Source organism: Gopherus flavomarginatus, chromosome 4, assembly GCF_025201925.1.
Source record: "Gopherus flavomarginatus isolate rGopFla2 chromosome 4, rGopFla2.mat.asm, whole genome shotgun sequence".
Classification (NCBI taxonomy): Eukaryota; Metazoa; Chordata; order Testudines; family Testudinidae; genus Gopherus; species Gopherus flavomarginatus.
This window is the reverse complement of record NC_066620.1, coordinates 14,707,212-14,720,469: the sequence shown is the minus strand read 5'-3', so window position 1 is coordinate 14,720,469 and position 13,258 is coordinate 14,707,212. Positions and strand designations below refer to the sequence as shown.

General features: G+C 42.1%; 1 protein-coding gene across 6 annotated transcripts in view; it reads left to right on the top strand.

Moving 5' to 3' along the window:
• The first annotated feature begins 5,583 nt into the window (after positions 1-5,583).
• KIF16B (kinesin family member 16B) overlaps positions 5,584-13,258 on the top strand; it is a 218,987-nt gene continuing 211,312 nt past the window's right edge. For 3 of the 6 annotated variants that reach the window (XM_050952007.1, XM_050952008.1, XM_050952009.1), the window contains exon 1: positions 5,588-5,796. In XM_050952007.1, the coding sequence (XP_050807964.1) occupies positions 5,750-5,796 (47 nt within the window). In that variant the 5' untranslated portion in view covers positions 5,588-5,749. Of the gene's footprint in view, positions 5,797-13,258 lie in introns of all 6 variants that reach the window. The other 3 variants (XM_050952005.1, XM_050952006.1, XM_050952004.1) reach the window with 2 other exon arrangements.

Here is a 13,258-nt window from a genome sequence, read left to right as displayed (position 1 = left end):
AACTAAGTTGGAGGATGGGGAGGGGGCAGGGGCTGGGCCCAGGCAAAAAAGGTCAGCCTGTGAAAGGAATACCTGGAGATTTAAGCTACGAGCAGTGCAGTTTACCTTCAAGTAGGCTGACCAGATAGCCAGTGTAAAAAATTGGGACAGAGGTGGGGGGTAATAGGTGCCTATATAAGTAGAAGCCTCCAAAATCGGGACTGTCCCAATAAAATCAGGACATCTGGTCATCCTACCTTCAAGAAACTCTGCAACCTGCATAAAACAACATTTAGGGTGAGAAATTACTATTTATAGCCAATTTCTTTAATGTATTAAACCTCATTTGTATTTTTATATGCTCAGTAATCTGCTTTAATCTGTTTGCTATCCCATATAATCACTTGAAATCTACCCTTTGTAGTTAATAAATGTTTTTGTTTATTCTATAATCAGTTTGTGTAATTCGTAACTGAGGGGGAACACACAAAAAGCTGTGCATATCTTCCTCCACATTGAGGGAGGGAGCAAATTTCATGAGCTTATGAGCGCAAGACAATATAATTTTGGGTTTGCACCCCAAAGGAAGTGTGCACTTAAGTGCTGGGGAATCCCTGAGCTGACTCTTGCCACACAATGCTGATTGTAGATGCTATGTGATTCTACAGCTGGGAGAGAGAGAGAGAGAGAGAGAGTGTGTGTGTGTGTGTGTGTGTGTGTGTGTGTGTGTGTGTGTGTGTGTGTGTGTGTGTGTGTGTGTGTGTGTGTGTGTGTGTGTGTGTGTGTGCGCGCAGCAGGACAGGGTGTGGGAGCCCAGGCTGGTGGAAAGGATGGGCTTAGTGGGATCCCACTACATCAGATAGCACCCTGGAAGGAGGGTCCAACCCACCACAACCATATTCTGCAGACACCCAGTTCTGTATAGCCGAACTTCAAAAAGGAATTTGTATTACAGTTGCATTGGAGGTAGGACTAGGGGCAGCAACGCTTCCTCCGTGAGAAAACATACTCAGTGATAGAAAAAGAGTGTTTGGCTGCCAAATGGGCAATAGAGAGCCTTCAGTACTACCTCCTAGGAAATGCGTTCACATGAGTCACTGATCTTGCACCCTGCACTGGCTAAATGCGATGAAAGAGAGAAACCCAAGAATCATGAGATGGTACCTGTCGCTACAACCACACGCCTTTTGGATACAACACTGGGCAGGACGTTTGCATCATAACACTGATTTTCTGTCCAGCAAAGGAGCCTATGCTAGCCAATACTGAGCACAGACAAAAGGGAGAGGAAAGCCTCTCCTGTTTACCAGCAAGCAGCTTGACCACACCCCCATGCAGCTGCCACAGCTGCCAGTCATGGATGCAGGCCCTCACAGCTTCAGTTTATAGAGGAAACAAGGCCTGCTATAAAGGGGAGGGTACAGAGAAGGACTCAGTTAGAGATGAGGGTCCAAGAAGTGCCCTGACCAGGAGCAAGCTGAGGAGAGCTGGTCAGGAGCAGCAGAGACCCCTCAAAAGACCACACCAGGAGCTGGTGACACAAGTTTATTCCTTTAATAGACTGAGTCCTTTATATTTTAGTCATCATACTATTGTGTTTGGACATTCTATCAGCAAGAAATAATTCCCCATGGCACTCTGGTTAGCTGAGGTTTGGTCATAATGTCTAGAAGTCTGTAACAAGGAGTGCTTGTATTCGAATTGAAGAGTCAGCTTCAGACATCTACTGAAATACAAGAGGCGTTAGGGCCCAGCACGGCCTCCCACTTTTAACTGTGGTGCATAGGTTTGTGCTGCGTGCATGCTGTACACTTGTTTCTGCAAGTAGAAATGGAGACACCTAGATACATGTTTCATTGACACCAGCTTTATATCTACATCTGGAAGATGGTTTGAAAACAAATTGCTGATCAAAAAGAACTAACTCTGCATAAGGATTAAATAATAAGTGTTTACATACAGTAAAGAATTCTGAACTGGGAAGGTTGTTTGTTCCCTATGTTTTGACAGAAGAGACAATAAAGAAAGCCTATTCTGATTGTTCAGGTGCAGAAGTTCAGCATGACCCTCACTTGGTTATGAAGAAATGACATCTAGTTCTGCATGTCAAAACAGATTTAAACAGCACCACGCAGCTTACCAACAATTACAGAGGGAGAATAGATCAGCAGACGAAGTTGCACTCATTTTCTTCCCAAAAGAGTTCAAAGCACTCAAAGATTAGGATAACTTCTATGATGAACTGACCTATAGCTGTGAGGAGGTAACACTGTTCCCAGCTTTGACTAGAGAAAAGCCTCTTGCTGGTTTCTGATGAACTAGCGATCACTCTTTTTACAGAGATGACACTTCGGCTTCCTGAACCAAACTGTGAAATACAAACACCAGCTGTTCAGTCAAACTGATGCTCACTGTGATTTAAGACAACTTACAGGAAGGCCTGTATCCACTATTAATTCACCAAGATTTGCAAAGGGACCGAGGTGCTGCAATGCTTAGCATTACAATGCTAAATTGTAGGCACCCTTTCCTATAGTGGAATTCCCAACCCTGAGATAGCATCCAGGCTCACTATACAATGCTTGGGGAGAGTTAGGTGTCGAAGAATGAGATTCACAAAAGCGAGTATGTGTTCAGTGGGGAAATGCCTAAGCTAGTTGATCAAAAATGCTGATGAGATGGGAATGGCCTAAGCCCAGACTCTCAAAGTGAGCTAGATAGCTATCTCCATTTGGGATTCACAGCCATGAACCCTCTATTGGAGTTAGGCACCTCAGCCCTTTCTCACAAAAAAACCGAGGCCAGGAGGAGGAGGTGCCTTCCTTATAACCCGGAGCCCAGTGGTCGTAGAACTCACATGGGATGTGAGACCCATGTTCAATTCCTTGATCAATTGATGGGGGAGAAGGGATTTGAGAAGGGATTTGAACATGGATTGCCTTCATCTCAGGAAATTATAGGATTACAGAGAAGCATTACAGAGAAGGTGAGTTTTGAGAAGGGATTTGAAAGAGAATAAATAGGATCATAGAGAAGGATATATGCAGCGGCAACTGCACAGCAAGCTCTTGGAACATGAAGTATAAAGAACTGCTTAGTGAGGAATGAAAGAGTGCTTTCACAAACACAGCATGGGACAACAGCAGCAATAATATTAAAACCAAAGTTATGTAGAAGCCTTTCACAGGAAAAAGAAGTTAGGATACATCGAAAATATAAGTAGGTAAAAGAAAAGATGAAGTACAAAATGCATCAGTGAAAAGTGGTTGGTATTTGCTCCATTAACGAACATTTTCAATTAAGTCTTTGTGATGGGTTGGACCCACCTTCTGGTATGCCACTGATGTACTGGGGTTTTACTGAGCCCTTCCTGCTCCAACAGCCTGGATTCCCTCTCTCTGTTTTGCTAAATTACTGTATATACTCGTTCATTAGCCTGTTCATTTATAAGCCGACCCCCTAAAATGGATAGGTAAAAATAGCAAAAACTGTATGACCCTTCCATAAGCCGACCCTATATTTCAGGGGTTGGAAAACTTTGGCTCCCAGCCCGTTAGGGTAAGCCGTTGGCGGGTTGGGACATTTTGTTTACCTGGAGCATCTGCAGGCATGGAGCCCCTCAGCTCCCTGTGGCCACGGTTCGCCGTTCCCAGCCAATGGGGGTTCCTGCAGCTCCCATTGGCTGAGAACGGCAAACCGTGGCCACAGGGAGCTGAGGGGCTCTATGCCTACAGATACTCTAGCTAAACAAAAGTACAATGTATTAGCTCAGGGATCGGCAAACTTTGGCACGCGGCTCATCAGGGTAAGCACCCTTGCGGGCTGTGTCAGTTTGTTTACCTGCCACATCCGCAGGTCTGCCGATCACGGCTCTTTCTGGCCACAGTTCGCTGCTCCAGGATGCATCACTTTTTTACCAAAAAGATTTGGCTTAAGAACAAATATATACAGTAGGCTCTCCGGCCTCTTGCAGTGTGCACGCATGCGCGCGCGCACACACGCACACACACACACAGAGAGATAAGGCCACAACCAGTTGCAGACATAGACTGAAGTCAGCTCTGTGTGAGAGGATTCACCCAGCACTCACGTGCACACCCCATTGGGGAATAAACCCAAAATAATACTGTCTTGTGCTATATAGAAAGATCTGCACAGCGCAAGCTCATAAAAATTCGCCCTCTCCCTCAATGTGAAGAGAGATATGCACTGCTTCTTCCCCCCTGATATGGATTGCACAAACTGGGTTTAATAATAAACAAAAACAAGTTTATTAACTATAAAAAGTAGATTTTAAGTGATTATAAGGGATAGCAAACATAACAAAGCAGATTACCAAGCAAATAAAACAAAACACACATACTAAATTTAAGATCTTAAAGAAACTGATTACAAAATATAATTTCTCATCCTAAATGTTGATTTAGGGAAGATGCAGATTTTCTGTAGCGTAGAGTTCCAGTTATTTCTCTTTACAGACTAGACTCCTGTTTTAGTCTGGACTCAGCCCTTGCCTTTGTCTCTTCAGGTGTTTTTAGCAGTCTTTCTTCTTGGGTGGGATAAATAAACCATGTCCACCCTCATGTTCCATTTCTGCAAAGGGAGCCACAAGCAAAACCTTCAATTCCACAAACAAAATTCGTGATCTTTTGTGGGATCTGGGCATTTGTTTTGATCCATTTATAATAATAATTTAATAATTAATCATTATTAATAATATGTTTGTGTTATGGCAGCACCTAGAAGGACTCCACTATACACTTTACAAAGACACACTCTTTTAAAACATTTTGCATTACTGAAGGGGCCAAAATCCTAATACTGTGTTTGCAATATATTTGCAAACTGCATTATGTGGCATTTTCCTGTTGTCTTCAGTATGAGCAGGATGGGGCTCCTCTCCATGTCCTTATTTCCTAGCATTATAGCACAATTTATACTACTTTTATTATGCCACTGTGCATCAGCAAAGCCCATTAGTAAGACTCCCATTGCTTTGGGTATGGACCAAAACCTAACTGTCCTGCTTCTCACCACATGCAAAAGTTAAAAAAATATTGGCAGCTCCTCTTGGGTCGAGTCTTTATCTGGGAGATTAATATACATATATTAGCTGCCTGGGATTATTGTTTCACTCTAGAGCTCATCAGATCTTTAATTACAGAGGGGCCTGGTAACGCCAACATCTGGGATTAGACGCTGTGTGGGATTACACAAAGCCTACAGCTCTGGAGTTCATCCCTCCTGTGATGAAAAGAAGCAAACAGCTAAACGCACCACAGCCCCATGGGGGCAGGAGTGTGTAACCCCAGGGGACAGGCTTGGCCAGTGACTGCACCTGCCCACCCGTCTGTGTGTGTTGGGGGGGCGGGGATCCCTCCCTGTGGCTGTGCTCCCGACCCCTGCCCCGGCTCTAAGGCCTCGCTGCTGTTCCAGGGGCACTCCCAAGCTCGCTCCCCACGCCCCGCCCTTCCCTGGACAGGGGACTCCAGCCCTCGGTGGGCGGGGCTCCGGGCAGCAGCCAGGAGGGGGGGGGAGGAGTAGCGCGTCCCGAGGAGGTTTGTCCCTGCGCTGGCGCCGTACCAGTGGTGCTCGCCGCTGCTGCCCCGTGGCTGCCGTGACAACAAGGGGAGCCGGCCCGACCGGCGCAGTGATTCGGGCGACTGCGTGAGAGGGACGCGGCGCGGCAGCTGGCAGTAGCGGAGGAGGCGGGGATGTGGCCTGTCCCCTAGCCGGCAGGGCCAGCCCTGGGCCAGGGCAGGGATGAGCCATGGCTTCGGTGAAGGTGGCTGTCCGGGTCCGGCCCATGAACCGCAGGTGAGTCCCGGGCGGAGCAGGCTCCTGCTGCTCATTTCCCGCTGTAAGGGGGAGGGACTGTCCTGCCTCCTGCCCCCTTCCCTGGGGGCTGCGGGGCCGAGATCCTCCCCTCCCGTCCCCTTTCCGGGGGGCCGACGTCGGACTGGTCCTGATTTGCCCCGGGTCAGGGCTGTCACTGTTCTTATTCCTCCTTGTCCCCTTCCCTGGTGGCTGCTGGGGCAAAGCCTGTTCTGCTGTGCCCTTACCTGCCCCCCTCCCTTGGCTGCTGGCCAGGGCTGGGACTAGTGACTGGGACTAGCTGGGACAGACAACACCTGTCAGGCGTGGTCTAGACTGTAGATAATACTAAATCCTGCCATGAGTGCAGGGGACTGGACTAGATGATCCCCCCGCCCCCCGTGGTCCCTTCCAGTCCTATGATTCTATCCCCTCTCAATACCCACCTTCCATGGTGGCTGCTGAGTCAGGGCTGGGGCAGCATGAAAGAGATTTTCAAACAATGAGGAAGTTTTTTTTTTTTTTAAATCTTTCTGAAACAGAGTAGAAACTCTCCATTCCCACAGTGTGAGACCACTGAAAATTGCTTTAAAACGTTCTGTAAAATTCTCTTCCCCCTTCAGTTCTCAGGATAAGTCAGATTGTGTGTCAGGGCTACATCCCACTGAAACACGAATTACGATGGTTAGAACCATGTTGTTATTCCCGATCTTCCAGGTTCTGTATCTGGAAGTTTTAAAAGTTTGTGGGGACATAAACGTCTGAGCTGCCAGAACACATAACTCCTGTAAGGGCTGTATTGGCAATGCCATATCTATAATTGTTAAGAAAATCATGTATGTGAATGTTAAATGTCTCTAATACGCAGCCAAATAATCCACTGCAAGAGTTACTTCAAACTTGATTGCCAAATGAGGTCCCTTTCTTTCTCCTGTGGTGGACTGAGAAATACTTCCGCATTGTGCATACGGGATTGTTTTGTCAGGATCCTTTACTGAATGAAAGCTTTGTCTTCCAAGTCATTAGTAATTATATATGTTCGTCGAATACTTTTATAGTTTAAGAAAGTTTGCAGTATTGTGAGAGACGAGACTGTTGAGCACACTTCCTTTCATCTGAATGTTAAAAGAAAGTAGAACACCACACATTATTTGTTGGGCCCATATGGGTATTGCAAGCTGCTTTGCCTATTTTAATAAGAGGTAGTTTTGCATAGTACAAATATAACTACTTTTGGTTTGCAGTGGGGGAAGACATAGAAAATGTTTGTTCAGTTGCTGTTGAGAGGGCTTTTTTTTTTCCATGTAAAAATGGGGGAAAAAAAGTAGACAGGTATCTGGAAAGTAATATTTTGGACACTTTCAAAAAGTGACCTCAATCAGAAGTCTTTATAGGTAATGACTGTTAGTTGACTGCTGAAAAAGACATTAAAAGGACACTGCCTGGACTGTTCACAAAGTTGATTGTTGCAAAATGTACACATCTTGAGGTAAATCCAGAAAATAAAAGCAGTTTCTCCTAGATAACTAAACTTTTTTAATGTACAGAGTAAATATAGTAATTTTTTTTAATGAACTGACCCAAATACTGCTTTAAAGAGACAGACAAACACCCTCCCCCTCCCATATTAAATTCAGTGGCTTCTCTTGGCAATCTTTTCATTTATTCCAGTGGTCTGAAGTGACAAAGATTTATTATTATTTTTTTTACAAGAAAAAGATATGCGTTCAATTTATAAATTGTCAACCAGGAGTCTGTTAACTTCCACATTTTACCTACTTTCGATATCTCCTTATCAATTTGCAAAATCCTTAGAAGATCTGTAAAAAAAATTATAAGGGCCTTGCGACCATGGGTCGAAAGGCAGAATAAAAGTGCAAAGTATTATATATTTGTATTGTGGTAGCACCTAGGAGTCCTAATCATGGACCAGGACCTCATTGTGCTGTGCACCTTACAAATACATAATGAGAAGACAGTCACTGTCTCAAAGAATTTATAATCTAAGTACGAAACACAAGTGGATACAACAGATAGATTGGGAGCACATGGAAACAGTAGAACAGTGCTGGTGTGTTGGGCAGCATGTGCTGGGATGTGTTAAGGTTCAGAGAGCAAGCAGAAAGGAGAACCAGCAAACCAATTTACAAAGACATGGTTAAGGATTCTTGTGTGTGCTGCAATACACAACTTGTTTACAGGAAGACAGCGGTGCCAGCCCAGGTTGCTAACCAGAGAAACATGACCAGCTGCTCTGGTTTCTGAGAATACTAACCATTAACTGGTTACAAATTGAGGCATTCATCATGTTGTCTGCCTGGTTGAAGCAGTCTGAAGTTATGGTGTAGGCAAGTCCTCACTGTCAGCAAAAATACCACCTCAGACTGTGTTCTTACCAGATTTGTAAGGTTTAGTGTGATCAATATGTAGATGGGAGGCTGCCTTGGAAAACCCAGAGTTCAGCAGAAAGTTGGTAGTTTATTAAAATAGCACTATTTTTTTTTGGTCAGCCTGGTTTTATGGTTTGCTGTGCTGCAGGAGGTGCTATCCTTGAGATGAAGTGCAAATCCAAGATCCTGAAATGTTAATAAGAGTAGCGATGTTGGCCCTGGTGCATAAACCAAATGAGATAATTACATTTTGTCCATATAAATTTCTGTTGTATCTTTATTTGGATATGATATCCTTTGTGTCCTTTCCTAAGTTGTTGCTGTGCTGTTCACATCTGCTATGCTGAAGTACATAGTCTTAGGGTATGGCTGCACTTGCAGCAGTACAGCGCTGCCGTGGGAGCACTCCCGTGGCAGTGCTTTGAAGTGCGAGTGTGGTCGCGGCGCCAGTGCTGGGAGAGAGCTCTCCCAGCGCTGCAGGTACTCCACTTCCCCTTGGGGATTAGCTTGCAGCGCTGGGAGCCGCGCTCAGACTGGCACTTTGCAGTGCTGTAACTTGCTGCGCTCAGGGGTGTGTTTTTTCACACCCCTGAGCGAGAAAGTTGCAGCACTGTAAAGTGCCAGTGTAGCCAAGGCCATAGATTGGTGAAGGGACTTTTTTCTTTAATTAAAAGAAACGTGTCAATGAAGCCTTACTGTATCCCTGTGTTTTTAAACTCTAAGCATGGTATACATAAAAGCAAAAAGACTTTCATTAACTTGCGGCACCTTAGAGTCCTGAGTCTAAGAGTCCTGTGGCACCTTATAGACTAACAGACGTATTGAAGCATAAATTTTAGTGGGTGAATACCCGCTTCATTGGATATTCACCCACGAAAGCTTATGTTCCAATATGTCTTAGTCCTGTGGCACCGTACAGACTCTCTTTGTTGCTTTTTACAGCTCCAGACTAACATGGCTGCCCCCCTGATACTTTCATTAACTTGTAATTTCTTGTAGATGCTTAGTACATCTTTGGTTTGTTTTAAATTTCATTATATTATGAAGCTTATTTTATGATTAACTATTCAGGTCATTTGTAATTAGAGCAGGCCGGGCAGTGTGTGGTTATGTAAAAATGTCTGTTGGTAAGCCTTCTTCAGCAAAGCTTCGAGTGCTTTGGTTTTTGCACTATATGCAGTTGCAAAATATGAAAATAGAGGTGAATATTGAATTATTAAAAATAAAACTAAATTGGAAGTTACTGATATTTTGTAAAATTTGTTTCAATTCTTCCTTGGATATTGGTTTTCTACATGTAGCAAACCAACTGAAGGGAAAGATAGAAATGCATATGCTCAGGTTTGCTGCTTAGGCACATGAAGTCATTCACAGTTATTATAATAAATCAGTTTTACTTTCATAAGATGAACAGCTTTAAAACGTTATAGAGTTGAGGGTTTCTCTGTAAAAGAAGTTTTTAAGTGACTCTAGGATTTGGTTGGATTAACGTGTGCTGTGTCAGTGTTAATGCTTGAAATTTGTAGGCCATATTTGTAGGCTGTCCATTACAGAGATATGCAAATTAGTGCAACAGCACCATTAGCTATATAATTTGTTGTGTATATGCATTTTGGAATGAGTCAAGCAGTAGGAAGGAACATACTGCTTTATTAAATATAATTTGCCATTCCATCATGTAGGTGACTAACTTTAATGCACTTCCCTCCTTTCTGTGGTTTTTGGTCAGTGGCATCTGTCTTTGATCTGTCCTGAAAAGGGACACATTCATTTGGGAGCCACAATAGTCTGCCTCCTTCCTTCCCCCTGTGCCTCTCTAAAAATAATTCACATCCAAAAGTGTATCATCTGTAAGAAGGGTTTCTGACAAAATTATGATTCAGTATCTCTCCTGCTGAATAATATAATAGTAACAGTGTGGTATGTAGTAGAGAAGGTTTAGGAGCTAAACAAATTATCTTTGAAACCAAACTGCAGGTGTGAGGTCATGTAGTTACAAAACAGTTTAGTCACGTTAAATCTCCATGAAGCCTTCATTTTTCTCTCTTGAGCATGTGTATGTAATTTTGTGGAAGTAGAGAGGGACAAATGTAGTTACTAGTGTATTGTGACATTAACCTTTTTAAAAAAAATTCTAAGCTATTTTATATTGCCAGAAATAAATCTTTTGAGCCACAGAAGGAAAAAGCAGTTGATTGCTTCTGAGACTAAAGATATAGTAGGAGTTCATAAGTGACTGAAGTTATCCCAGGGGCTTATGGAATGGTCTTAGTTGTCACTTACCTGTATAAAGTTACCTATGAGGTTCAGTTTTAGAAATAGTTGTTAAAACTTCAGCCTGTGAGGAGTTGGGTGGGAAGGATACTGAAGAAAGTAGGGTGTTTATAACAAGTGACTGTCATTCCTTGGAGCATTCCTATTTGCAGTGTGCTGTACCTTTTGAAGTTCTCTCAACTCTCCCTTTTATTTTTGTTGCCTCAGAAAATATCAGACAGCTCCTTATGCTTCTCTGTTCATTGCTGGATAGCATCTTGAGCAAGTTGGACACTATTATGTGGTTTTCTGTTGACTTTACATTCCTATTTAATGAAACTGATTCTATTTTTCCCGTTTGGATGCTTTTACCCATTGCTGGTCAAATTTATGAAGTTACCTGACAATCTTGCATTAATATCCGCAGTGAATCTTTTAGTTCTTCAATTTTCCCTTCCCCTCTGTTTTCTCCTCCTCCCCATTATATCTATACTTAGAATTAATGGTGAATTGGCAAGTTTAAATCTTTCTGGAAAAATATATTGAAGACAAAATCATGTCAGTACTTTAAAAAAATTGCTAATTTTGTGGTACAATAAAGACAATGTTTTTAACATAAAATGATGCAATTCTCTTCTGACTCTTAACTGTTTTTATGGCATAATTGCACAGTCATCTTTGTTTAAACTCAACACCCCAAAAATTATACACTGAATGAACCTGGTATTGGAAAGGCCTGGAACACAGATTTTAAATGATCCTCACTGCTACCACTTTGACAACAGTGGTAATGAAAATGTCAAGATTGTTGTACTTGCTGGTGTTCTGTTCTTCCATTTCAATGGACATCTTCATTCAATGACTCATCTGATGTTGAAGAATTTGAAGAAACTGACTACTTCTATTTTTAAGATGAGCACACTTCTTTTCTCTCATTACTTAATTTTTGACAATGTTTACATTTTCCTCATTTTTCCAAAGTCAGTAATTTTTATGCCCTTGATCTGCACGCCCTTCTTGATATCAGCTGGAGTAGTGCAGATGAATGGAAAGCATTATATGACTTTTGGGATCTAACTAAAGTACTGGTAATAATAAGGAATGGAAAATCTGAAATAAAAATTCCATTGGTTTGTCAACTACACTTAAAATAGTCATGATGAGCTCTTTTAACTTAAACAAAAATAAATAAGTTAATAGAAGTAAACAACAGAAACTGTATTGTAGCATGTATGTTTATTACACAAAGAGAAAATATGTTGAAGTAGGAAAACGTGAGATATAAAAATGTAATATAGTAAAAGCAATTTATGTTTAAATTGTGCTTTCAGAAACATGGATTTCTTTAACTGTGCTGGGTTCTAATACTTTAGAGTTTTTGGCACTGTCTTTGGGGCCAAATTATGTTTTAAGTGGACTAATTTTTTTAACATAATTCAGCCCAAACCACATTGGTCAGATGAACTGTTACAGCTCAGTGCAGCCACAATTGTACGTTAAACCGTGCATAAACATACATAATATATTTTTTTAAACTTGGTGGTTTGCCCATGTGGAAAGTAAATATTAGTCCATTATACTGTACCTCTATAGCAGTGTTTCTCAAACTGTAGTCAGGGTTGGTGTTAGACTTGCTGGGGCTTTGGCCCTCCTGTGGTGGCAGAGCTCGTGCAGGCTCAGGCTTCGGTCCCCCCTCCTGGGATCATGTAGTAATTTTTGTTGTCAGAAGGGGGCCACAGTGCAACAAAGTTTTGAGAACCCCTGCTTTATAGCATAGACAGCTGCATCTTCATTTCTGATCTAGCATGGTATGTGAACAATCACACTTGTTTAAAAAACACCACAAACTGCATGAAAAATATTGGTTTCTCATATTAGAAGAACTAGAAGTCAGGCAACTACTCCACTTGAAGGCACAACAAACAGGTTCCTCCCTGTCGTTGTCGTCCTCCTAAGATGTGCTAAGTTTTGTCTAGATACTCTATAAAACTTCATGAATGATGATAACTTATTACCTACTGTATTTTTAGAATAATACCCAGTGCTTATGTTTCAGTCTGTTTATTGCCCCACCTTTTGGTACTTTGGATCACTGCTTGCTCAGAGAATCTATTAGGATTTCTCCTTATATCTGAGCAAAACCTAGTTCCACACTTGACTGTTCTAAATATTTATTTAGAGCACATATCTTTTTAAACACTTGATTTTGTAATCTGTGATAACTGAATCTTTGCTTTTGCATCTCGAGTCTCATTTCACTGCTCCAATGAGAAGAATCTCTAAATAGCCTAAATTGTATGACTTGTACTGTATATGATATTAGTTATCAATCAGTGTGTTGCACTTTAAACTTTTGGACACTGAAATTCTGCAGCAATCCCAGGAAAATCCTCAGGAAGCAAAACACTTGAAAATGTGTCATTTTCCTGGAGAGTTTCAGCCTTGGTTACTCAGAGGCCCTGGAACTTAACCTTTCCCTTAGCTCTAGATAATCTTTTGTCATCTGTAATCTGTATTGTTGCACTTGTGAATTATATAGCCACGCACTCTTATTTTCTCACAACATACATATTAGTTTAGCCATATAAAGTTGTCATGAAAAACTTCTTAGCCTAGCCATAGAACTTGCTATTGCTAGGCTTAACATTGTGGTGATGGTGTGGGAGTGGGAGAGAATTACTTGGGAGCAGCCTTTGAAAATTCTGCTTGCTCATCTTGTCATAAATCATTCACAATTGGCCAGATCCTCAGCTTGTGTAAATTGTTGTCATAGCTCAGTTAAAGTCAATGGACATATGACAACTTGAGTCAGGTGAAGGTCT